At 30.8% G+C, this 27,562-nt stretch overlaps 1 protein-coding gene across 3 annotated transcripts in view; it reads left to right on the top strand.

Annotated features, from left to right (window-relative positions):
• The window catches only part of bark (C-type lectin domain-containing protein bark beetle), a 67,315-nt gene that overhangs the window by 8,059 nt on the left and 31,694 nt on the right, over positions 1–27,562 (top strand). For 2 of the 3 annotated variants that reach the window (XM_075297453.1, XM_075297451.1), the window contains exons 1-2: positions 11,183–11,275; positions 11,660–12,440. In XM_075297453.1, the coding sequence (XP_075153568.1) occupies positions 11,904–12,440 (537 nt within the window). In that variant the 5' untranslated portion in view covers positions 11,183–11,275; positions 11,660–11,903. Of the gene's footprint in view, positions 1–11,182; positions 11,276–11,659; positions 12,441–27,562 lie in introns of those variants that run through there. The other variant, XM_075297452.1, reaches the window with a different exon arrangement.

Genomic DNA, 27,562 nt, shown 5'->3' with positions numbered 1-27,562 from the left:
CAAGGCGTAGACAAAGTTTCTTGAAACCAAAAGTTTGAATGGGAGCTTCATTAGCCGCTATTAATTCAAGACTAGATCCAGCTGTCCGTTTCTCCATGGAACTTGCCGGGAAAATAAATACATCGGCACCAGTATCGATGAGAAAGTCGTATTTTAAGTTCGTATCACGAACGAAAAGGTGACATATCTCCCGGCAGTCCCCGTCCGTCACCAAAGACGAGGTGCCTTCTAGTTTTCCGAGGAGGAGTTGGATACAAACGAGCAAGGCTGCACAAATTTTGTAGCTCGTTCTCGAAATTTGTAATGGTAACAACAAAATGGCTTTTCACTCGACTTACCCTGTGATCTGCCTCTTGATTTGGAACGATTTCTTGAATGACTTGAAAGGAGTTCAATTTTCTTTGTTAGTTCTTCGATTTTGGGCTCCAAATCTTGTATTTCCGATACTTTCCCAGAGGCAAGACAAATCATCTCACGGACTAATGTTGAGGGCTTTTATCTCCTAGTTCCATTTCACGCAACAGACGCTTCTGTCGTTTTTCTTCAGAATCCATGAAACGTTCTTGAATACTTCTCTTCAAGGTTTCGTACATCTCCGTTTCGGGTGGATTTAATATTAAGTCACCTACCTCAGAAAGAACGTCTGCATCAATGGCTCCAACAATTGTATAAAATTTGGATGAATCCGATATTATTCCAGATGTAATGAATCGACTCTCAACTTGCTTGAACCAAATCGCCGGGTTATTTCGTCAAAATGGTGGAAATTTCACAGAAACACGGGATATTTCAACCGCTCCTGTTGGTATCGGGTCATCCGAAAAGAAGAAGAAAAAAAGAATTCATCGATACATTTCCCTGAGCCATTGGTGGAGACATTCCCGCTACCAGTAGTTCTTGATTGTCTCGGTTCTCGTTCTCTCCTCTAGGATTTGGAACTTTAGAACGAAACATCTTTTTATAATTCGATCGTTTGTCGGGGTCTCCAATTGATGTGGTATTTTGTAATCCAAAAATTGAAACACAAATTTTACAAAAAAAAAGAGTAGATTTATATTTTCTTTTTAACACGTCTACAAATATTTTCTAACTGACTCAAAAATTATGTATTGGAAAATTAAGGCAAGCAACAAAAATGCAATGCCTACTAGATATTCTCTTGCAAATTTCAAATATTAAAACACACTGAAAAAAAGCATGCCCGGTTCCAAAGATTATGTCTTCACTTTAAAAAATTTGGTATTGATTCCGAGCCAAAGAAGCGGAGAATACAAGTAAGGATACTTTTAAGACACAATTCTCTTTTAAATTTGGTTTTTGTGTACTTGCTTCTAGGAAGCAAATTTTAAGTTTTCGCTTTCTCATCTTTTTTTTCTTCATATGCTATCAAAGTCCATTAAAACGAGTTAACGATAACTTTATTTTCCAAATTAAGACTCGACTTCCAGTAGAAATTATGCTATGTTTTAAGTAAAAAACTTCTTTAAAATAAAGTTTTGAAAAACATGTCCTATATTTGAACGATTTTTTGCTTTGTAGTCAAGATACAAAAAGACAACTAATTTAAAGACAATTTCATTAAATTTAAAGAATATTTCTGAATTATTAAAGTCAAGTTGACCTAGCCCAAACATTTTTTCTTTCATGTTATGATACCCATTTTTAATTCAAATCACTTAATTATAAGGACAATACGACTTCATTGAAAAGTTTATCGACTTTTGGACAAGGAGAAAAACTTTATATTAGAGAAATGAGTCTTCTATGCTAAGCAAAATATGCATTCGTATTTTAAAGACACGAAGTCTTTGACCTCACGACAATATTTTTTTCAGTGCAGAAATATATTGTGCTAACACTACATACTTGACAAGAAAGGTAATGTTAAAACTACTTTGTTAAAATATTTTGTGGTGTAATTTTAAGGAATATGATTACCTTAAACCTATTTCAAAAGCATTGCACTGGAATTGAACATTTTTGTTTTCTCGCCGAATATATACATATTTGCCGATATAATATTCATAATTTGCGAGAAAATAACTTGGTTGCGACAAGCATGTTAACAATGTGCTCTTAAATGAGGTCAGCATTTTCCTTCTCCGAGTGTAAAGAATCAAACTTAAAGTAAATTCCATATCTCTGCACGTAGCTCTAATAAAAGGTTTCCACACTGACACCGGTTAATCGGATTCACTTACACAAACCGAAACCGGATAATAAAAAATTGGCATCTTCGATTAAACGCGAAACCCGATTTGTGACCATCGGTTAACCGGTTTTCTTTACACAGAAAAAATGCGTAGTTAAACTAACGCTACTTGAAGTCAAGTCTGAATTTGGAAATTGAAGTTTTCGTTAACTAGTTTTAAAAGTTTGATAATACATAAAGAAAAAAACTGACAAAACTAATAAATTAAAATTTGTTTTCCAGAATCAAATAAGCAAAATTCAAATTTAAAAGAGATCTGTGTTTTTTAAAGTATCCTTGCTTCAATTCATTGCTTATTTGGCTCGTAAGCAGTATCTAAATCATTAGTGTAAAGACAAGATCTTTGGAACCGAGCATTTTTTCAATGCAATGAAGATGTATAGTCCGACATCTACTCGTATTATCAGTAAAGAAGTATTTTGATAAAAAATAAAGTGAGCACATTTTTAATTTAGATTTTTTCGGCTACACTAGAAATACATTATTAATTTATATTAACCTTGTTTTAAAATGTTCATTTTATTACAATGAATTGTTAATTGTATGTTTTTAGAATAAAATGAATGTAGAATACTCATTTTCACTAATTTCATTTTTTTTTTTTTTGTTTTAGCCGGTTAACAGATTTTAAGAAAAATAAAAATTCCGATGAACCGAAATTTAAAAAACCGGTTATTAGAACAACCTACTCTAATATGAATCCTTTGAAAAGAGAGTTATCCATTTTGGCAGATCTGGCAACATAATTTGCAAGTTTTTAATTTCTCATTTATTGCCTATGTTTCTGTTGCAACCACTGTGTATACATGTTGCCTGGTAATTTAGCTTCGCCATTGGATTAGTTGTTGCTATAAATCCAACACATTTGGCTTTTATTACATTGATGGCCAATAACCCAGGTTATCAAATGTAAGAAAAAAAAAAGAGTTGCATGCGAGAGTCATTTACCACATAGCGTCACATATTCAGCCAGGGGGAACGGACATTGACTGAAGACAGTATCGAACATATGAGATAGACTACACTAAAGCATGAACAAATGAATGTGATTCGAAGAATGTTTGAATGACTGTTTTGATTGCTATTCACAATTCTATGGAGAAGAAATGGGTAAAAAAATTAGTAAAAAATCGGTAATGTTTCTTCAGCAAAAACACGTTTTAATGAAGTTGATAACTTTTCAAAGTCCCCCACCCATCTCTTCTTATAAACCTTTTAACAAAGATCAATAAAATGAAATAGGATCTCTTCCGTTCTATATACTCACACTAACACTAACAACATTTAATGACAGACCCTCCACAGCTGTGTTCTTAAACATCTCTTTGTTTAGTCAAAGTTAAGTTAGAATACATTTCTCCAAGTTAACACAGTTGTTGTTATAGTCGTCGTCGTCATTATCATTGTCAACGTGTTTAGGTGAATGACTAAGAGACTCACAAGCTTGTGATTAGTCAGAGATATTCGTCTTTTGTTTCAAAAACAACAAAAAAAACCTGAAAATTACTAATGTCTATGATCGTCATAATACTAAAATATTTGTTGTTGTTGTAGTTATTGTATTCTACACTTATGAATGGAAGTCATTCATAGATGATTATATACAAAAAGAATATAGAGAAGAGATTATCTTCTATCCACCACAGAGATAGATCTCTTTATGTTTATACTCTATACAACCCTGCACTCCCCACCACAAACGAATCAATGATATTGGTGTTCATTTAAATGGGTGGTGCAAGAGTGCAATTTATCAATTAACCTTGACATTAATGCTTATATGGCAACTCAATTGAGTGAATATGTCATATTGGTAGTGTGGTGGGTGTTGATTATGTTCGCATATAAGGTGAACATAACGGTTCTTTATTTAATATTTGAATTGTAGTAGCCTTTTAGATAATGTGGGTGAAAGAAAAATTTAAAGATCAAATGTTATTGACATTTGATCAAATGTTAGAACATTTATAAGCATCTTTATGTTTTGTTTCAAATTATATTAATTGGTTATGGATGTTTACTCTCGTTTATCACTTGACCTTTGTATATCGAAATAATTAGAATACAACCCATTGAGCAAGTGTTAATTTATGAATTCAAATTAACATAGAATCTTCAGGCAACACACAGTTGGATAGCAATTCTTGACCACATGGGAACTACTTACTCTTTCCTTTAATTTTTTTTTTCTTGAAATTGTGGGAATAAAACTACCCGTATTTTCCGAATTCATTTGTCTGAAAATATTATAGGAAAAATAGATATTTGATTGTAGACTATGTGGGAATGTGAGGCTAATCATATAAGTACCGAGAATCGCATAGACAATTTTCTCATTTATTTGTTGTTGTCGTTACTCCTAAATAATTTCATCTTTTTTTGTAAACTAGCAAATTGAGGTCGAGTCCCTCAATTTTAAGATCAGAATCAAAACATCGAGATCTCGGCTTTTACAAAATTTTAAGGTGTCGAATGTTCAAATTTAGAAAAGTCGAAGTTTGCCACATTTGAAGGGGTGTCAGCCCGAAAAGACCTATATGATATTCCCATTCGATGGCTTTCGGTTAAGGTGTCATAAATCTATTGAGGTCGAATCTAAAGATTTCAAAAATTCTATTTTGAATTTCCATTTTTATATCAGACACCTTCAAATTTGTTGCCAGCTATTAGAGGTTTATATTCCCATATACAAATATTTAAAAATGAAGCGATTTGGATAATTTTTTTTTTAACTTTTACAAAATTCGAGACTCAAAATTTAAATTGGCTAATGAAATTTCTCCAGACTGCATTTATGATTTATCGTTTGATACATACGAATTAGTGTATAGGTAAATTTGAATCATTTTTGCGAATCATTTTAGTCGTGATTCACATGAATCATTTTAGCCGTAATGATTTTACAAGGAAAATGTGGGTATTTTGGTCATATGAACATATATATAGGGGTTTGGGAGCCACCGTGGTGCAATGGTTAGCATGCCCGCCTTGCATACACAAGGTCGTGGGTTCGATTCGTGCTTCGACCGAACACCAAAAAGTTTTTCAGCGGTGGATCATCCCACCTCAGTAATGCTGGTGACATTTCTGAGGGTTTCAAAACTTCTCTAAGTGGTTTCACTACAATGTGGAACGCCGTTCGGACTCGGCTATAAAAAGGAGGTCCCTTGTCATTGAGCTTAACATGGAATCGGGCAGCACTCAGTGATAAGAGAGAAGTTCAACAATGTGGTATCACAATGGACTGAATAGTCTAAGTGAGCCGGATACATCGGGCTGCCACCTTACCTAACCTAACCTATGGGGGTTTGTCTAATTTTGAGCCGATTTTGATAAAATTTGGCATATATTGCTAAAATTTGAACCCTCTATCACTCATGAACTCCGATTTGTATGATTTTTATACCCTCCACCATAGGATGGGGGTATATTAACTTTGTCATTCCGTTTGTAACACATCGAAATATTGCTCTAAGACCCCATAAAGTATATATATTCTGGGTCGTGGTGCAATTCTGAGTCGATCTGAGCATGTCCGTCCGTCTGTTGAAATCACGCTAACTTCCGAACGAAACAAGCTATCGACTTGAAACTTGGCACAAGTAGTTGTTATTGATGTAGGTCGGATGGTATTGCAAATGGGCCATATCGGTCCACTTTTACGTATAGCCCCAATATAAACTGACCCCCAAATTTGGATTGCGATTGCTCTAAGAGAAGCAAATTTCATCCGATCCGGCTGAAATTTGGTGCATGGTGTTAGTATATGGTCTCTAACAACCATGCAAAAATAGGTCGATAATTATATATAGCCCCCATATAGACCGATCCCCAGATTTGAACTCCGGAGCCTCTTAGAGGAGCAAAATTCATCCGATCCGGTTGAAATTTGGTACGTGGTGTTAATATATGGTCTGTAACAACCATGCAAAAATTGGTCCATATCGGTCCATAATTATTTTGATTTGCGGATCCTCTAGGAGAAGCAATTAATTAATTAATTCTATAAAGAATGTTGTCAAAATTATAAATCTTTTGAAAATTTAGTAAACATTTTATTTCTATAGTAAATTTTGTCAAAATGTAATTTGTATAGAAAATTTTGTCCAAATTTTACTTCTATAGAAAATGTTGTCAAAATTTTATTTCTATAGAAAATTTTGTCAAACTTAATTATATACGTATATAATATATACCACGTATGGACTACGTGGTATATAAATATTACGGTTTTAGGAAGTTTTAAGATACCTTGCCATCGGCAAAAGTTACCGCAACCCAAGAAAATCGATTGTGGATGACAGTCTTCAGTAGAAGTTTCTACGCAATCCATGGTGGAGGGCAGAGAATGAAGCCGACCCATTTTTGTCGGCGGCGGCTGACACTAAATATTTGCCTCCGGCGGCGGCGGCTTGACGGCTAAGCCGATAAAAAATTATCTATTCGGCGGCGCAAAATTATCTATTATAAAATCAATTTGAAGTTTTCCGAATTGTAATGAGATTAGTTGTACAACCAATCCTACAATCAAATTTACATTTCATTCAAATTTTTTGAGCTGAATTTTTGTAAAACTATTATAGCAACTTGATACTAATTCATTGAAGGTGGAAAGTTCAAAATTTTGGCAAAAACTATAACAAATATTATTAAATTTTTCTGATATAAATCAATATTTTAGATTAATTGGCGGCTAAATTTGAGTCGAGATGAGTCGACATATTCGGCGGCGGCGTCGACTGCTAAAAACGGGTCGGCGACGGCTAAAATCGGCGGCGCGACTCGGCGGCTTCATTCTCTGCTGGAGGGTACATAAGCTTCGGCCTGGCCGAACTTACGGCCGTATATACTTGTTTCGTATTGGAGATGATAACAAAAAAATAAAATACACGTATTTTTTAATTTTCATTTAGTTTTATTATTTGAAGAGAAACTGCCACAAATTGGGTGTATTGCCAAACATTATTTGCCATCAAAAACAAACGTAAAAATTGTTCAAAAAGAACATTCTACAATAAAGCTCAAACACTTACCTCTCCAATCTATCAAGATTACACACAAAACACAAGCACAACAATTTTTTATTATTTTTTGAAGTCACAGCAAACCGGCACTTTTCGTAAATACCAATAGTCAATAAAGAAATGTCAATTTCCAGCAAGTAGTGCCACCTAATTATTCTATTTTTACAAGTTTATTAGCTCAGTATATAAACCATGGAATACAGTGCGTGATTGAGCCAAAAAAGCTATTTCTATTAATTTTGAGTCATTCGAACGGTATGTTGCCTACAGTCTACACTATGACACAGAGGGTTAATTGAACTCTCAGTGCAAAACTTCCATATTGAAATGAAACTTTGGCTTCCGTGTTAATATGAATCTAAATCGGGCGAAAGATATATATGGGAGTTTTATCTAAATCTACACCGATTTTGATCAAATTTGGTATTTGTAGCAAGAATGTTAGTCCTACTCTCTGTGCAAAACTTCAAGTAAATCGGAGTGAAAATTTAACCTCTGGGGCCATATAAGTGCGTATTGGACGAAAGATATATATGGCAGCTATATCTAAATCTGAACCGATTTCAACTAAATTTGTCATGCATATTAAAAATGTTAATTCCATTCCTTGTGCACAATTTTAAGTAAATCGGAGTGAAATTTTGACCTACGGTGGTAATAAAGGGTGATACGGTCAAGGGAAAACACGCATTTATGCGGCGAAATCGTTTATTTAAAAAATCAAATTAAATTTCTTTTTTAAGTTCAATTAGTATAAAATTCAGGAAAAATATTCAGTTAGGCTTTCGCTTTTCCAAATCCGAATTGCCGGGCCTCACGCTTGACACCTGCCATCAGATTTTGTACAGCCACCTTGTCCACCTTCTTCGCCGCAGAAAGCCAGTTTGCTTTGAACTGCTGCTCGTCCTTAGCAGTTTTTTTGGTCTTCTTTAGGTTCCGCTTGACAATAGCCCAGTATTTCTCAATTGGGCGGAGCTCTGGCGTGTTGGGAGGGTTCTTGTCCTTGGGAACCACCTGCACGTTGTTGGCGGCGTACCACTCCATGGCCTTTTTACAGTAATGGCCAGATGCCAAATCCGGCCAAAACAGTACGGAACAACGGTGTTTCTTCGGGAAAGGCAGAAGACGTTTATTCAAAAACTCTTTCACGTAAATTTCTTGGTTGACATTCCCGGAAGCTATGAATATGCTGCTTTTCAAGCCAAAGGTACAGATGGCTTGCTTGAAAATATCTGCTACCTTTCCCCTTCCTTTTGCCGTATAAAACTCCTGTCCCGGAAGCTGCTTGTAGTCGGCTTTGACATAGGTTTCGTCGTCCATTACCACGCAGTCAAACTTCGTCAGCATCATCGTGTACAGCCTCCGGGATCGCGCTTTGACCGTCGTATTTTGTTTATCATCGCGATTTGGAGTCACTACCTTCTTGTAAGTCGATAGTCCGGCTCTTTTTTTGGCTCGATGCACGGTTGTAGACGATACACCCAGCTTATTTGCGGCATCTCGGAGAGAGAGGTAAGGGTTTCGCTTGAAACTACCGGCAACTCTCTTTGTCGTCTCGGCAGATTCCGGTTTTCGATTTCCCCCCGATCCAGACTTCCTGGCTGTCGACAAACGTTCCCCAAACACTTGAATTACATTTGTAACGGTTGATTTGGCAACTGTTAGCGATTTTGCCAGCTTTGCGTGCGAGTTCTCGGATTTTCGCGATGCGCGAGCAAAATTTTGATACGCTGCTCTTCTTGCTTGGACGGCATTTTGACAACTGAGGGGTGAATTCCAAAATCAAAATAGGAGCAACATTCTACACACATACACCTTCCAAATGAGGGGTGTTTTTTTAAATGCAAAATTGAAAGAAATACGTCAAGTTTATATTGACCAAATTTTGACCGTATCACCCGTTATGACTATAAATCGGACGACAGATATATATGGAAGATACATTTAAATCTGAACCGATTTCAACCAAATTCAGTATGCATATTTATAATGTTAGTTCCACTCCCTGTGCCAAAAGTTTACGTAACTAGGTGTAAAACTTTGGCCTCTGGGGCCATAGGAGTGTAAATCGGGTGAAAGCTATATCTGAACCGATTTGACTGATATTTACGAGACTCACAAAACAATCGATTATACGAAATTAGAAGCAGATCAGTTGATAAATACGTCATTTATTACCACATCGGTTATAAATATATATGGCAGCTATATCTAAATCTGAACCGATTTTTTTGTGCCAAATTTGAAGACGATCGCACACAAAAATACATGAACAGACAGACGGACATCGCTAAATGGACTCAGAATTTAATTCGAAGACGATCAGTATACTAAAAGATCGGCCTAAGACCGGTCCTTCTTAGCGCTACATACAAATGCACAAAGTTATTATACCCTGTACCACAGTAGTGGTGAAGGGTATAAATATACAACCCTGCAAGCATTTGGGTGATTGTTTTATCGTCTTTCGCTAAAATGTCACTACTTGGGATCACCAGGAAGTTTTCTGGTAGTAAAATCTCAACCACAACAACAATAAAAACAACTATCGCGTGGGGTGTTTCCGTTTCGAAACAAATTCGACTCTAACAGCGATCAAAAATCTAAATATAGACTCCATACATCGATATAGCGAATTTTTCAATAGCATCTCTTTGAGAGTACATGTGTGTAAAAAGCAACTATCAACCAACGAGCGTGGGTAGCACAGAGGGAGAGCCTCTGACTTGAAAACGAAAGGTTTCGAGTTCAATGCTCGGTGCGGCCGATCATCATTTTTATTTTTTTAAAAAATTACTATCGCTTTTTTTACTTCTTTTAGTCTCTGGTTCGATTCGCCGAGAACACTATCGCGTAGTGGGACATTTGTTCCCGAACGGGGACACTAACTCGATAAGAAAATGGTATCGCCTATGAAAGTTTTATCTTCCAGGGCGAAACTACTTCGATACACTTTCGATAGCAAATGTTTGCAGGGAACTGTCGTGTCGTGTCATTTGACTAAAAACAAATTTTTTATATGTCTATAATTATCAAACAATTTTTAAATAATTTTACTAAATATCTTCATTTCCTTTTTTAAACACTGTTTGCAACAATACACAACACCTTTTTCGTGGTCGAACATTGAAAGGTTAAAAAACTTCTAAGACAGCATTTTTATAAATCGAAAAAATAAAACTCCATAAATTTTGGGCCGACAGCAAAAAGCTCGCTAAGCATAAGTTTTGACAAGAGTTTTGAAGTAATGCCAACACCCTCACATTTAACGAAAAGCACACTCGTATCCAATGAAACTGCATTTCTTTGTTTTAAAATCAAAAAATGCATACTCAGTGGGTTGTTATGGGATGAAGTAGATACCATAGTACGACAACAAAAACAACAACATAAAATACAAGCCTATTAATATTCCAATTCAAAAAATACAAAACAAAGTTTACAGTTATTTTTTATCAATACAAGCAAATAACGGAGTTATTCTCTTATAGGTAAACTATTACATTATTTGTATGGGGGGCTCTGCTTTTTTAAGTGATGATAAACAGAGAGCGCCATGAGAAGAAGAGCTTAAGAAAACCAACCAACAATTTTAAACTTACCCATATGAGAACGAATAACAACAATGACAACAACATGTGAAAAAAGACTTACGATTGTTTTCATCGTATGTACGTTGTTGTCGTCGTCATCGTCTTAGCTCCCATCGTTTGGGGCCGTTATTATTTGTTTACTATAAGAATGTGGTAGGGTAGACATGGTTGTTTTTGTTTTTCGTGAGGGGGAGGGCGACCGGATGAAAATAGAGGTTTGTGAGAGTAGAGTGGAGTGAGTGAATGAGTGCTGTTGGAGCATTGAAAACTGAAAATGTATGAAAAGTTCTTTGATGCATGCAAGCCAAGTCAATGATGGTATGTGAGCGCCATCAATTTAGTAGTTTCTAACGGTTCTTTGCGTATAGACGTGTTTTTTTTTTGTATACATGACATGCTGCTATAGTAAAGTTAATAACAACAATAACTACAGTAAAGGGAAAAAGGTTATGAAATTTCTCTTTTAATTTTCATTTCGGTTTTTTTTGTGTAGTTTGTGTGGTGTGTTGTTATTTGGTGTCACAAATGAAATTTGTGGGGCAAAAGGGAGGGCTATATAAAGTAAAAAGTGAACAAGTACAAGAAAATCAAAACAAAAAACCAAACTAAAGCTTAAAAACTACAGGTTTTTATAGTTTTGGAAAAGAAACCCCCTTCTATGGTAGTGATTGAAAAGTGATAACATATGTGACCCAAAAATACAAAAATTTGAAACCGAAACCGTTTAAATGAAACTCATTTGAAAATGAGAATAAAATACAAAAATACTTGGAAAATTAAAACTAAACGACCCAAATCGTAATTTAAAGTTTTTATTTGTGTTCTTTCAGCTTTCCATTTCATTTACCTGGAATAATCAAAATGTGGCCTTTAAATGAAGTATGTGTCTTTAAAAAAACCAACATAGAAATTAAGAAAACGAAATAGAAAAAAAAAACAAAACGAAAACGAAAATAGTGATATATAAAATTCCAAGAAAATTGTTCCCCATTGAAAACGAAAACAACGAACTCAAAATATCTCAGACGAAACAAAAATTGTGCCTTGATATAAAATTGCTTTTATTCAATCAATATGACGACTCGACGTCGTCAAATACCAAAACTTCTTAGAGTTCTTGCTACAACAATTATCGTCGCAATCGCTTTAAGCCTTCTTCCTCAACCCATCTCAGCCGCACAGAAGCATAATGAATTTTTAGAATCTTCCGAGTATCTGGTGGCCAATAGTCAATATGACGCCGACCCAGATTTTCGAGTTGACAACAACTATGATGATGATACTCAACTGCATTTTGCCCAACCACCTCTACCAACGACTACATCATATCCTCATTATCATCCAAAGGACTCCCCACCTTCCTTGGGGCAGACTAATAACGATGACAATACATTGCTGATGTCATCGAATACAGGCGCTTCCACAACATATACAGAATTGAGTGGTGGCAGCATAACAAGTGACCGTATACTACGTGCTAGTGAAAGTCCTTTTAAGGCGCGCGAACAAATCACCATAGAGAAGGGTGCTAAACTTATTATAGAGCCTGGAGTCCGTGTGGAATTTGCACCCACTGTGGGCATTACAGTACGTGGTGTAATACACGCTGTGGTGAGTATAAGGGAGAATTTTGTTTTCTTAGAATATTAGTGTATTTAGTGCATTTTTTTTTGTTTCTTAAAATATTAGTGCCATAGTAGATATTGCAAAAATTTCGTTGACTAGATTAGATAAATTGCAAACCATATGCATTCAACATTTTTGAAAGACAAATAAATTGCTGTTAAAATAGGGACAGTAATAAAAATACCAGTGGACGATTTTTTTCAAAATACTAGAAAAAAAGACGTTATCAACCTATAAAATTAATTTTATTGAATTCATTTTAAATAAATAATAGCTCATCCCCGAACTTGACCTGCCTGCAGACAAAAGAAGAGTTTGTGCCAAATTTCAGCACGATTGCTTCATTATTGAAGACTGTAGAGTGATTACAACAGACATGGTTATATCGTTTTAGAATTTCTCCCTGATCAAGAATATATATACTTTGTATAGTCGGAAATCGATATTTCGATGTGTTACAAACGGAATGACAAACTTATTATACCCCCGTCACCATTCTATGGTGGTGGGTATACAAAAAATAAAAAATAATTAAATAATTTTAATTAAATAACAAATTAGAATTAAAATTAAATTTAATTAAATTAAAAAATATTTTCAATTTAAAATAGTAAAGTTTTTTGGTATAGCTGATTTAACCTTTTTTTAGTTCATGAAAATTAGTTGATTTTAGTTCTATTCTGAACTTAAACTTCATATAGCGCTAAGATTTTTTAAACATTTTGATTCAAAATGAAATGATCAATAATATGAAATTTTATTAAACAACTGAACAATTTTTTTTATCAAATAAAAAAAATATAAAAAAAATAAAAAATATTTAAATAATTTCAATTAAATAAAAAAATAGAAATACAATTAAATTTATTTAAATTATAAAATACTTTCAATTTAAAATAGTAAAGTTTTTTTTATAGCTGATTTAACATTATTTTAGTTCATGAAAATTTGTGGATTTTAGTTCTATTCCGAACTTAAACTTCATATAGCGCTAAGATATTTTAAAAATTTTAGATTCAAATTTTTTCTTCCAAAATATGAATTTTTATTAAACAACAGAAAAAAATATTATTTTTAATAAATTGTTAACAGATTGCAATTACTAAAATATGTTACTTAAAATGTTCTATTATAAACTTATATATTTTTTCATGGTGTGTCCACTTTTTTTCTGGGTGCATTTATAAAAATAATTGAAGAATTTTTTTATCACTTTAAAAAAATGTTATTTACCCAGAAAAAAAAATTGGAAGTTGTTCTGCACACTCAAAAAAAAAGTTTACTTGATCGAAAGATTTTGACCTTCTCTTAAGGATTTTGGTATTGATGCCGAGCCAAGGTTAGGTTAGGTTAGGTTATATGGCAGCCCGATGTATCAGGCTCACTTAGACTATTCAGTCCATTGTAATACCACAGTGGTGAACTTCTCTCTTATCACTGAGTGCTGCCCGATTCCATGTTGAGCTCAATGACAAGAGACCTCCTTTTTATAGCCGAGTCCGAACGGCGTTCCACATTCCAGTGAAACCACTTAGAGAAGCTTTGAAACCCTCAGAAATGTCACCAGCATTACTGAGGTGGGATAATCCACCGCTGATAAAATTGGAAGTTGTTCTGCACACTCAAAACAAAGTTTACTTGGATCCAAAGATTTTGACCTTCTCTTAAGGAATTTGGTATTGATTCCGAGCCAAAGATGCGGCTTCTTTAAAATTAAGACATTTTTGTAGCGACCTATCTGGATCAATAATTCAGATTCATTTATCGAATTTTCATTTTCTTTCTTGGTATATTGATAAAGCTATTCACGTACAAACAAGTGCCAGTTTAAAAATCCAAATTATAGCGGATACCTCAAAGTAAAAATATTTTCTTAATTCCAAAAAAAAAACTTTAAACCAAAGATGCTAAATCCTCAAAGTAAGTCTTAGCCTATAGTGGAAGCTTTTTTATCTTAAATCAAAAGATTCAATAGTTCAGTTAATTTAAGGACGATTTCTTTAAATCAAAAATGTGTTTCTTTATTTTAAGGAAACTTTCCTTAATTCAAAGACATGCTGCGACTTTAACGCAAATTTACAAAATTTACAAAAAATTCTAAATCCATTCTAGAATAAAAGCGAATTTTTGAAAATACTTGAGTTCAAATATTCAAACAAGCTTTAGAATGCATTAAAAATAATAATAATTATTTATTTGGAAAAATATCAGCAAATTTTTTAATTCACATCCAAAATACTGAATTCGGATCACACCTTAAAATTGGATGCAAATTCAGTACAAGGGCTATAAAAATAGTGAGCATCCATCCTATGACAAGACCATGTAAAATTTCTCGCTTCTTTACCAATTTTGCACCACTTCCGGATGCAAAACGATCATTTTCACTACTTTTTTGGCGACCTTTTTTTTGCTGGGAAGTTGATTGAAGTATAAACCATGATCAATTAAAAAATAATTTTAAAATATAAATATAATTTAATTTCTTTTGTTTTTCAATTAAAATGTTGATTAAAACAATCAATTAAAATATTAACTGAAGAATTTTTTAATCGCATAAAAAACAAAGTCAGCTAAGAAATTTATGTAATGAAAAATTTTAAATTTTTTATAAAATTACATAATATAGAATTAAAAATTTAATGAAATTAAAATATATTTCCAATTAAAACATATAATTATATAGAAAATTATATGAAAAAATATAATTATATATATGTATACATGGAAAACCATTAGTTTGGAAAACCATTATATTATAAAATTATGCCGGAATTTTATAATATAATGGTTTTCCAAATTAAACAGTTGTTTGAAGTACTCAATTGAAAAATTAAATGAAGAATTTTGTAAACACTTTAAAAAATACATTCAATTAAGAAAATAATGAAATGAAAGTGTTTATATCTAAAATGTAAGAAAAATAAAATTAAATCTTGAATTAAATTAACAAATACTTCCAAATAAACTATAATTTTAACTACGTCTTCTTTTAAAGTTATATTTGAAAAATTCATGTCATTTTCATTATTGAAGCAACTTTAATATTTTTTGTGTAGGCACATGTATCTGGCTAGTTCCAATCCTCGTGGTGAATTCATCTCATATTGATCAGTGTAGTTTTTTTTCCAGATTTAGGAGAAGCAAATTTTCTTTGATGTAAACATTTTTGGTTTAAAGAAATTTTCTTTAAATTAACTCGGAATTTTCTTTAATGTAAAGAAAAACATTTTTGGGTTGAAGAAATTGTCCTTGAATTAACTAAGATTTCGTTTCTTTAGATCAAAGACAAAAAGGTGCTTAAAATTTACAGATTTATATTTACAGCCTTAGAATTCAAACAATTTTTTTCGTCATTATTTTGTTTAATGCAAAAAATGTTCTCGTATATACAAACTGGTTTTATTTTTCATTACAACATCGATGAACAAGCTTTATCTAAATCGAACACGGTTAATATTTTTTGTTTATTACTACAATTTTGTTGTTGGTTTACACCAAAGACCTTGAAACTTTGAATTCGGATTTATTTATCAAATTTTTGGTATACAGATAATATTGTAAATATTAATAACCGGGTTGACCAGGCCTTACAGAGGGCCTCTATTGTGGAAACATGTGTTAGGGCTCGTTTGGACAACTTTATTACTCTCTATATGGTTATGGTTTTGACTTTCACTTAAGGATTTTGGTATTGATTCCGATCCGACCCCATCCATCCATTCATAAAAATAAAGACATTTTCGAAGAAGAAACTCTACTAGAAATATCGATTTTTACTTTAATAATCGAATAATCGATAATCTTTAAATTAACTGAAATTAAATAAAATGCTTCAAATATAAGCTAAGATTTATTTTGACGATTTAGCATCTTTGGCTTTCGGTTTTTTTTTTAATTAAGCAAATATAAGTTTCTGTCATAATTTGGATTTTTAAACTGACAAAAATAGAATTAAAATTGAAATATGTGTTCTACTGTAGATTACGAGCCTACTAAATCTATACAGCTTAGTTAAAAAGCTAGATATTTTCGTAGCAAATGTCTTTATTTTATGGAAGTCGTATCTTATTCGAGATCAATACCAAAAACCCTTGGGGAGATCGAAATCTTTGGACCCAAATGAAAAAATTGAAAAATAAAATTTCTTTATTTTAAATAAAAATTTTACCCTAAAGTTTTTAAAATAAGATTAATATTAGGTCAATATTTTTTTAAGTGTATTTGCCTGAGAATTGTGATCTGATTTTCCATGGAAGGTTTTACTGTCTTATGTTTGTTTTGTATCGTAACACGGAAGGCGATACTCTTTGAATGATTCGAGCTCTGAAGTGCTCGCTGGCTGCTTTTTGATAGTAGTAATACGAGATTGGCACACTTACTCATCCAATGGTGTTCCACATTTTCACATTGCTGAATTACAAAAAAACAACAACAACAAAACCAAACTGATATTAACAGAATTGATGAATCATTATTCATTACAAATATTCTTCTCTTTCATTTTTGCACAACTGATTTAATTTATACGAAAAAATTGTAAAAATGATTATAAACCCTACTGGTCACGATAAGAAAAGCTGTGTTAATATCTCATATTTTACAGTTACCTCTCTTCTACTCTATAAACACCGAGAGAGAGAAAATTCACCTGTTTTATCATTATGGGATATGTAAGATAACGTTATCGTAGCGGAGTTTAAGAGGGTTGGGGAGGTGAGTGCATGGAATCACTTGCTTATCAATTACGCGATTCACTTGGCAATATTTGTTTGTTATCGGCGATGATAATGTCATCATTGTTTAATGAAGATAATACCTGCACAACAACCATTGTTTGGCGGAAGGCATTTGTGAATGAGTGTGATATGCACTGAGATATTTCCAAAGGTAACAGGTTGATGTAGGACAGAGTTTTCTGTCCTACATCAACCTGCCATAGTAGGTACTAATATGTAAACAATGATGCAGGAGTATATAATTGTGTTTCAAAATAAGTTAAAAATATTTATTGAATATCGTTTAGATTTAGAATTTCATAGAATCTTATCGAAGTTTTTAAGGGTTAAAGTTAACCTTTCACTACCGTATTAAACCTAATGTTAGATGCGGATAAAATGTAATTTTGATGAGGGACGACTATATACCCTGAACCACCCCAACTGAATCATTGAAAGAGGTTTAGAAAATAAATCGCATTTCCTTATTTAAGAAAATATAACTAATTAATTACTTACTAAAAATGAGAAAATCACTCAATTAGTGTGGGTAATGTATTTTGAGAAAATAAAAAATAAATAAAAAAAAAATAAAAATAATAAAATAAATAATTTTAAAAAATAAATTTGACAAACCTTCTTTTCCTCTGTTGGTTAAGCTACACTTGTAGTTTAGTCAATGCATGGTTTTAAGTTGAAATTAAAAAAACAACAACGAACATTTTTATAGAAAAAAAAATTGACAAAATCTTCTATATATGTACATTTTGAAAAAAATTCTATAGAGGAAAATTTTGACAAACATTCTCTATGAAAATAAAATTTTGATTTGATTTTTCTAAGAAACACAATTTTGACATTTTCTACAGAAATAAAGTTTTGACAAACATTTTTATAGAAATAAAATTTTGACAAAATTTTCTAGAGAAATAAAATTTTGACAAAATTTTCTATAGAAATAAAATTATGAGAAAATTTTCTATGGAAATAAAATTTTGACAAAATTTTTAATAGAAATAAACTTTTAATAAAATTTTCTATAGAATTAAAATTATGAGAAAACTTTTGACAAAATTCTCTATAGAAACAAACTTATGACAAAATTTTCTATGGAAATAAAATTTTTACACAATTTTCTATACAAATAAAATTTTGGCAAATTTTTTTATACAAATAAAATTTTCTTTGGAAGTACAATTTTGACAACATTTTCTATACAAATAAATTTTTGACAAATCTTTCTATACAAATAAAATTTTGACAAATTTTTCTATACAAATAAAATTTTTAAAACTTTTCTCTATACCAATAAAATGTTGACAAACTTTTATGTACAAGTAAAATTTTGAAAATTTTTTCTATAGAAATAAAATTTTGAGAAAATTTTCCATAGAAATAAATTTTTGAGAAAATTTTCTCTAGAAATAAAATGTTGAAAAAAATTTCTTTAGAAATAAAATTTTGACAAAATTTTTTATAAAAAAAAAATTGACAAAATTTTCTATATATGTACATTTTGAAAAAATTTCCATAGAAGAAAATTTTGACAAACATTTTCTATGAATATAAAATTTTGATAAATTTTTCTAAGAAATACAATTTTGACATTTTCTACAGAAATAAAGTTTTGACAAACATTTTTATAGAAATAAAATTTTGACAAAATTTTCTAGAGAAATAAAATTTTGACAAAATTTTCTATAGAAATAAAATTATGAGAAAATTTTCTATGGAAATAAAATTTTGACAAAATTTTTAATAGAAATAAACTTTTAATACAATTTTCTATAGAATTAAAATTATGAGAAAACTTTCTATAGATATAAAATTTTGACAAAATTCGCGATAGAAACAAACTTAAATTCTCTATAGAAACAAACTTATGACAAAATTTTCTATGGAAATAAAATTTTTACAAAATTTTCTATACAAATAAAATTTTGGCAAATTTTTTTTATACAAATAAAATTTTCTTTGGAAGTAAAATTTTGACAACATTTTCTATACAAGTAAAATTTTGACAAATCTCTCTATAAAAAAAAAAAATTTGACAAATTTTTCTATATAAATAAAATTTTGAAAATTTTTTCTATAGAAATAAAATTTTGAGAAAATTTTCTATAGAAATTAATTTTTGAGAAAATTTTCTTTAGAAATAATATGTTGAAAAAATTTTCTATAGAAATAAAATGTTGACAAAAGTTTCTATAGAAATAAAATTTACTATAGAAAAAAATGTTGACAAAATTTTCTATACAAATAAAATTTTGACAAAATTTTCTATAGAAATAAAATTTTGACAAAATTTTCTATAGAAATAAAATGTTGACAAAATTTTCTATACAAATAAAATTTTGACAAAATTTTCTATACAAATAAAATTTTGACAAAATCATTGTTGTTGTTGTCATTGTTGTTGTTTTTTTGATTTCAGCTTAAAACCATGCATTGACTAAACTACAAGTGTAGCTTACTTAACCAACAGAGGAAAAGAATGTTTGTCAATTTTATTTGGGCAAATCCCTATAGACTGCAAGATGGTTGGATGGACGCACGTTTCGGAATTACCACATTCCTCAACAGCATCCTCTACTTGCAACAAAACTATCAACCAATTATCAGAATAAATTCAGGCAGTTCACTAAACCCAAAAGTAAACCACACTTGAACTTTCCGAAAAAAGGTTTTACATGATAGCCGGCTTATGCCGAAATAAATTCTTAGAAACATATCTCTTTTCCATTGCCACCGTCAAATCATCGATTTGAGTGCAATTGGCTGGGTTTATTTGAGCGTGCTTCCTTTTCTTTCATTTTATATAGAAATAAACTTTTGACAAAATTTTCTATAGAAATGATATTTTGAAAAAATTTTCTATAAAAATACAATTTTGACAAAATTTTCTATAGAAATAAAATTTTGATAAAATTTTCTATGGAAATAAAATTTTTTCAAAAAATTTTTTTTCTATAGTAAATACAATACATGTATTATAGGCCTTATTAGGCTTCCTATGTATTGATGTTTGAAATAAATTGAAATTAAATTTTATTTCTATAGAAAATTTTGTCAAAATTTTATTTCTAACGAAAATTTTCTCAAAATTTTTTTTCTAAAGAAAATTTTTGAGAAAATTTTATACATCCTCTACTTGCAACAAAACTATCAACCAATTATCAGAATAAATTCAGGCAGTTCACTAAACCCAAAAGTAAACCACACTTGAACTTTCCGAAAAAAGGTTTTACATGATAGCCGGCTTATGCCGAAATAAATTCTTAGAAACATATCTCTTTTCCATTGCCACCGTCAAATCATCGATTTGAGTGCAATTGGCTGGGTTTATTTGAGCGTGCTTCCTTTTCTTTCATTTTATATAGAAATAAACTTTTGACAAAATTTTCTATAGAAATGATATTTTGAAAAAATTTTCTATAAAAATACAATTTTGACAAAATTTTCTATAGAAATAAAATTTTGATAAAATTTTCTATAGAAATAAAATTTTTTCAAAAAAATTTTTTTTTCTATAGTAAATACAATACATGTATTATAGGCCTTATTAGGCTTCCTATGTATTGATGTTTGAAATAAATTGAAATTAAATTTTCTTTCTATAGAAAATTTTGTCAAAATTTTATTTCTAACGAAAATTTTCTCAAAATTTTTTTCCTAAAGAAAATTTTTGAGAAAATTTTATACACAATCGAATTACTTGGGTTGTGGTATCATAAATCGTTTTCTAAATTGTGAGTTAGTCCACACATGGTATATATTAGAGATAAAGGTATGTAAGTCTACAAATAGTTACGAATCGATATGGACTTTTGCACGGTACGTAGGGAGCCAGCATTGAAATATGGGGGTCGATTATATGGGGGCTATATACAATTATGAACTTGATATGGACCAATTTTTGTGTGATTGGGGATCGATTTATATGAGAGCTATATATATACACGGATGAAAAATACTGATTTTCATATGTTTGGCTATAAACATTATATGTTTGGAACACAAATTTTTAAACACAATATTTTTGAGTGCAAGCATATAATGTTCATAAACTAGCATAACATGTTTGGGACATATATGTTAATATGTTAGAACATATTATGTTTGGGACATAAAATGTTTGTATATATAACATGCTTGGATGCAAACATATATTAATTTAGAAATAGCCTATAAACATATATGTGTTTAGTAGCTTGGAGCGCTATTTAACAGGGAGCGATATTGAATTAAGTTGGTGGTTGTTGCTTGTTATTACAAAATTAACATTTTATTTTTCCTTGGGCAATTGATCAGCAACTTCTTTGATCCTTACAAACTGTGTGGTCCGCTGTTCGAATCCCCGTCCGGCAAAAGGTAAAATTAAAATAAAAAAATCATACAATTGAATAATTTCTTCTACAATGTTTGTATTACAGAAAAAGGTGCTAAGAACTAAAAAATCTCGTGGAAGTGAGAAAGATGTGGGGGAATATACAATTGGGCAGAAACAAAATTTTGAGCATTCAGGTCGAAAACCTATGTTGTTAGCATCTATATTACCTGTTTATTTTCATAATTCATTATGATTGTAAATATATAAATAAATAAATAAAATTTTGAGCACAATATTGTTTGGGAGAATTTTTTTAAGCATATAATATTTTTGGGTGCAAAATGCTTCCAAACATATTATATGTTCACATAATAACATATTGTTTTTTGGAAGACAACATTATTGAATTTGGATGCAAAAATACAAAATGTTTGGAACTTAGACTACCCAAACATATATTGTTTAGACCAATATGCTTTCAAACATATTATATATTGGAAGAGATCAAACATATAAATGTTTGGGCAATACCAAAAAATGTATATGCTTGAAGCAAAATATGTTTGGGAGTATATGTTACAGAAGCGATTTTTTGTGAGCGTGTAACTATAGACCGATATGGACCTATTTAGGCATGGTTGTTAACGGCCATATACTAGCACAATGTACCAAATTTCAACTGACTCGGAGGAAATTTACTCCTCCAAGAGGATCCAAAACCAAATCTCGGGATCGGTTTATATGGGGGCTATATATGATTATGGTCTGATATTGACCACTTTTGGCATGGCTGTTAAATATCATATACTACCACCACGTACCAAATTTCAACCAGATCGGATGAATTTTGCTTCTGCACAAGGCATCGGAGGTCAAATCTGGGGATCGGTTTATATGGGGGCTATATATAATTATGGACTGATATGAACCAATTCATGCATGGTTGTTGGATACCATATACTAACATCACGTACCAAATTTCAACCGAATCCGATGAATTTTGCCCTTCCAAGGGCTCCGGAGGTCAAATCTGGGGATCGGTTTATATGGGGGCTATATATAATTATGAACCGATATGAACCAATGTTTGCATGGGTATTTGAGGCCATATATTAACACCACGTACCAAATATCAACTGAATCAGATGAATTTTGGTCTTCCAAGAGGCTCCGGAGGTCAAATCTGGCGATCGGTTTATACGGAGCTATATATAATTATGCACCGATGTGGACCAATTTTGCATGGTTATTAGAGACCATATACTAACACAATGTACCAAATTTCAGCCGGATCGGATGAAATTTGCTTCTCTTAGAGGTTCCGAAAGCCAAATCGGGGGATCGGTTTATATGGGGGCTATTTATAATTATGGACCGATGTGGACCAATTTGTGCATGGTTGTTAGAGACCATATACTAACACCATGTACCAAATTTCAGCCGGATCGGATGAAATTTGCTTCTCTTAGAGGGTCTGCACGCCAAACTTATATTCGAAAATTGATGTTGTGATTGCATTATTTTATTATTTCAGATTATGTTATTTCTAAAACAATTTTTACCCACTCTTCTTACCGCTATTGTAAGAAAACCTTAAGTAGCCTGCTCATAAATTCTAAGAAAATTATGATAATTTTCCGGTATTAGATTTCATTCTAATTTCCTTTACATAATCTGCGGAAGTTCATATTTCATTTCTATTCCAATATGCTTGCAACATAATTGAACGTTCTGCTTAGGTCCAAGAAAATGTCCGCTTGAAGGGGAACTATGGCCACTAATAACAGTGGGAAATTTTAGTGCAAGTAAATAAGGTAGCCATATAACTTCCAACTTCGTCAGGTTAACAATGTAGACACAATTAAAGAACTCTAGAGGAATTCTTACAAGGTTTACTTTTTTGTCTTCCTGTCAGTACAGAGAACACGATATGGACATATTAACAAAAGTATTGCAGGCAAAAGCCTGATGTTGCCTAAACCCCTTAGTAGTTGGAAGACATAGTGTAGTGTAATTTTTGTTTATGGCCATATCTTTAGATATGCCAATGACCAGGGTGCATTCTTTTGAATTCATGACTAATTCCACCATTTTATGATAACAAAAAACATGAAATGAAAGGAATACCAGAATTTGCAGCCTTATGTCAATAAAAAGAATAAAAAGAAAATGGATTATGCGGAAATAGAGGTCAATGGATTACACAATTTAATTCTGAATAACTAAGAAGATTGTCAGAACCAGAAGTCATCTTGCCAGTGTTGTTAAGATTTTAATGTCCCCCTTAATCCCCTGGTATCACCAAGTTTGCCAATTTCTCTTTGCCACAGTTTCGAATTCCTTTACTTTTATCATTCAAATAGTTTTTGATGGTAAAAAAGAAAAATGTTTTTAATGATAATATATACATAGATCATAATTACAATAGGTTTTTATTTATTAGGGTAGATCGAGTTATATATGGTAACTTTTATTCTTAATAGTAGTGAAGTTCTTCCATTTATTTTTGGATTAAAACCAACTTCTATTTTTGGATTAAAACCAACTTCTAGATATACGAGGGAAGTCCGGGGAGCGAACTTCTGTTACTGTCAAAATTTCAGTCCGATCGAATTCGTATCTAAGAAAAATGCTCAAAAGGGCAATATCGGAAAGCAATTACATTCATGTTTTCGGAAGCTGAATCGCTCCTCGGGCATTTGGATACTGTATACGCACACAAAAAAAGGAATATGATGTCCTCTATAATGTTCCTTTTTCTCAGGGGGAACATGGAATATTTGTTGTCGCATACATATTGTGATCACATTCCTTCTTCGAGAGCGATGACTCTTCCTCTTCGATGACTACCGAACAAATTAGATTAATAAAGTTTGACTATATCCGCACGTCGGTTCAAGTGTCACGACAATGGGGACAATCGGAACAAAAGTCAACAAGATAATTGCGCGAAATTGTTACCATTAGAAAGCTGTCGACATCAAAAGCAACTCTGAGACCATTACAAAGTAGCATTTGAGGCAGTTTATTCGCAATCCAAAGCAGTTCATTCGTCGTCGGAAACAACGCTTCACTTGCCGAAGAAGAACAGTGTTCCGGTCATATCCGGTTTCAAATTGTACTGCGAAGTTCTTATTTAGTCCTAGGTGGCGGTATTATATTTTGATACAGAGTTTATTTAGGGAACTACGTTTCATAGGAAAAAGAGGACAACGGATAGCTTCCCGAGAAGTTCTCGCTTAGATGGAGAAAATTCGTGGCTATTCTAGAGGATATCATGCGTCAGGACTAGCTACTAGTGGAGACAACGGTTGCCACTCGTGCAAAAACGAATCTACCAAAATTTAAAATTTAAATTAAAAAAAAATCGACGGTTTTGATCAAAATTCTGTCAAAATTTTATTTCTATAGAAAATTTTGTTAAAATTTTATTTCTCTAGAAAGTTTTGCCAAAATTTTATATCTTTAGAAAATTTTGTCAAATGTTTATTTCTCTAGAAAATTTTGTCAAAATTTTATTTCTATAGAAAATTTTGTCAAAATTTTATTTCTATAGAAAATTTTGTCAAAAGTTACCTCTATAAAAAATTTTGTCAAAATTTTATTTCTCTAGAAAATTTTGTCAAAATTTACCTCGAGAAAATGTTTTCATAATTTCCTACTAAGAAACTTTTGTCAAAAAAAAATTTGCGAAAATTTACCTCTATAGAAATTTTTTATAAAATTTTATTTCTGTAGAAAATTTTGTCAAAATTTTATGTCTTTAAACATTTTAATTCTATATAATATTTTGCCAAAATTTGATTTCTATAAAAAAATATTTCTATAGAAAATTTTGTGACAATTTTGTTTCTATAGAAAATGTTGTCACAATTTCATTTCTATAGAAAATGTTGTCAAAATTTATTTCTTTAAAAAATGTTATCAACATTTTAATTCTAAATAAAATTTTGCCAAAATTTTGTTTCTATAGAAAAAATTTATTTCTATAGAAAATTTTGTCAAAATTTTATTTCTATAGGAAATTTTGTCAACATTTTTTTTTTGTATAGAAAATGTTGTCAAATTTACCTCTAAGAAACTTTTGTCAAAATTTACATCTATAGAAAATTTTGTCAAAATTTACTTCTATAGCAAATTTTGTCCAAATTTATCTCTATAGAACTTTTTTATAAAATTTTAATTCTCTAGAAAATTTTGTCAAAATTTTATTTTTTTAAACAATTTTAATTCTATATAATATTTTGCCAAAATTTTATTATATAGGAAAAATTTATTTCTATAAAAAATTTTGTCAAAATTTTATTTCTATAGAAAATTTTGTCAAAATTTTATTTCTATAGAAAATTTTGTCCAAATTTTATTTCTGTAGAAAATTTTGCCAAAATTTTATTTCTGTATAAAATTTTGCCAAAATTTTATTTCTGTATAAAATTGGTCCATATTTTATTTCTTCAACAAATTTTATCAGAATTTTAATTCTATATAAAATTTTTCCAAAATTTTATTTCTCTAGAAAAAAATGTATTTCTATAGAAAATTTTGTCAAAATTTTATTTCTATAGAACAATTGATTTCTATAAAAAAATGTTTTCAAAATTTTTTCTATAGAAAATTTTGCAAAATTTTTTATACAAAATTTTGCAAAAATTTTTTTCTATAGAAAAGTTTGTCAAACATTTTTTCTATAGAAAATTTTGTCAAAATTTCTATAAAAATTTAAGATAACAGGTTGGCTGATAAGTCCCCGGTCTAACAAAGAAAAACACATTTTTTTTTTCAAAATTCGTTTTTATTATTCAACATAGTTCCCTTCAAGAGCGATACAACGATTATAACGACCTTCCAATTTTTTGATACCATTTTGGTAGTACTCCTTCGGTACGGCCTCAGTTTCGGCGATCATCTCTTCATTGCAGCCAAATTTTTTCCCTGCGAGCATACTTTTGAGGTCTGAGAACAAGAAAAAGTCGCTGGGGGCCAGATCTGGAGAATACGGTGGGTGGGGAAGCAATTCGAAGCCCAATTCATGAATTTTTGCCATCGTTCTCAATGACTTATGGCACGGTGCGTTGTCTTGGTGGAACAACACTTTTTTCTTCAAACGCTCCAATAACGCCATATAATAGTCACTGTTGATGGTTTTTCCCTTCTGAACATAATCGATAAAAATTATTCCATGCGCATCCCAAAAACAAATAAGTAAAGTCTAAAAAAAATATATATTTCGAAGGTTTTGATGAAAATTTTGCCAAAATTTTATTTCTATAGAAAATTTTGTTAAAATTTTATTTCTCAAGAAAGTTTTGTCAAATTTGTATTTCTCTAGAAAATTTTGTCAAAATTTTATTTCTCTCGAAAATTTTGTCAAAATTTACCTCTAAGAAAATGTTGTCAAAATTTACCTCTATAAAAAATTTTGTCAAAATTGTGTTTTTCAAGAAAATTTTGTCAAAATTTACCTCGAGAAAATGTTTTCATAATTTACCACTAAGAAACTCTTGTCAAAAAAAATTGTGAAATTTTTTATAAAATTTTATTTCTCTAGAAAATTTTGTCAAAATTTTATTTCTTTTAACATTTTAATTCTGTATAATATTTTGCCAAAATTTTATTTCTATAAAAAAATTGTTTCTATAGAAAATTTTGTCAAAATTTTATTTCTATAGAAAATTTTGTCACAGTTTTATTTCTATAGAAAATTTTGTCAAAATTTTATTTCTTTAAAAAATTTTATCAAAGTTTTAATTCTAAATAAAATTTTGCCAAAATTTTGTTTCTATAGAAAAAATTTATTTCTATAAAAAATTTTGTCAAAATTTTATTTCTATAGAAAATTTTGTAAATTTTTTTTTCTATAGAAAATTTTGTCAAATTTACATCTATAGAAAATGTCAAAATTTACTTCTATAGCAAATGTTGTCCAAATTTATATTTCAATTTTTTTTCAATTTATATCTATAGAACGTTTTCATAAAATTTTAATTCTCTAAAAAATTTTGTCAAAATTTTATTTCTATAGGAAAAATTTATTTCTATAGAAAATTTTGTCAAAATTT

The sequence above is a fragment of the Haematobia irritans genome, chromosome 2 (genome assembly GCF_050003625.1).
Source record: "Haematobia irritans isolate KBUSLIRL chromosome 2, ASM5000362v1, whole genome shotgun sequence".
NCBI classification, from domain to species: Eukaryota; Metazoa; Arthropoda; class Insecta; order Diptera; family Muscidae; genus Haematobia; species Haematobia irritans.
The sequence above is the reverse complement of the archived record's forward strand: the minus strand, read 5'-3'. Positions and strand labels throughout refer to the sequence as shown.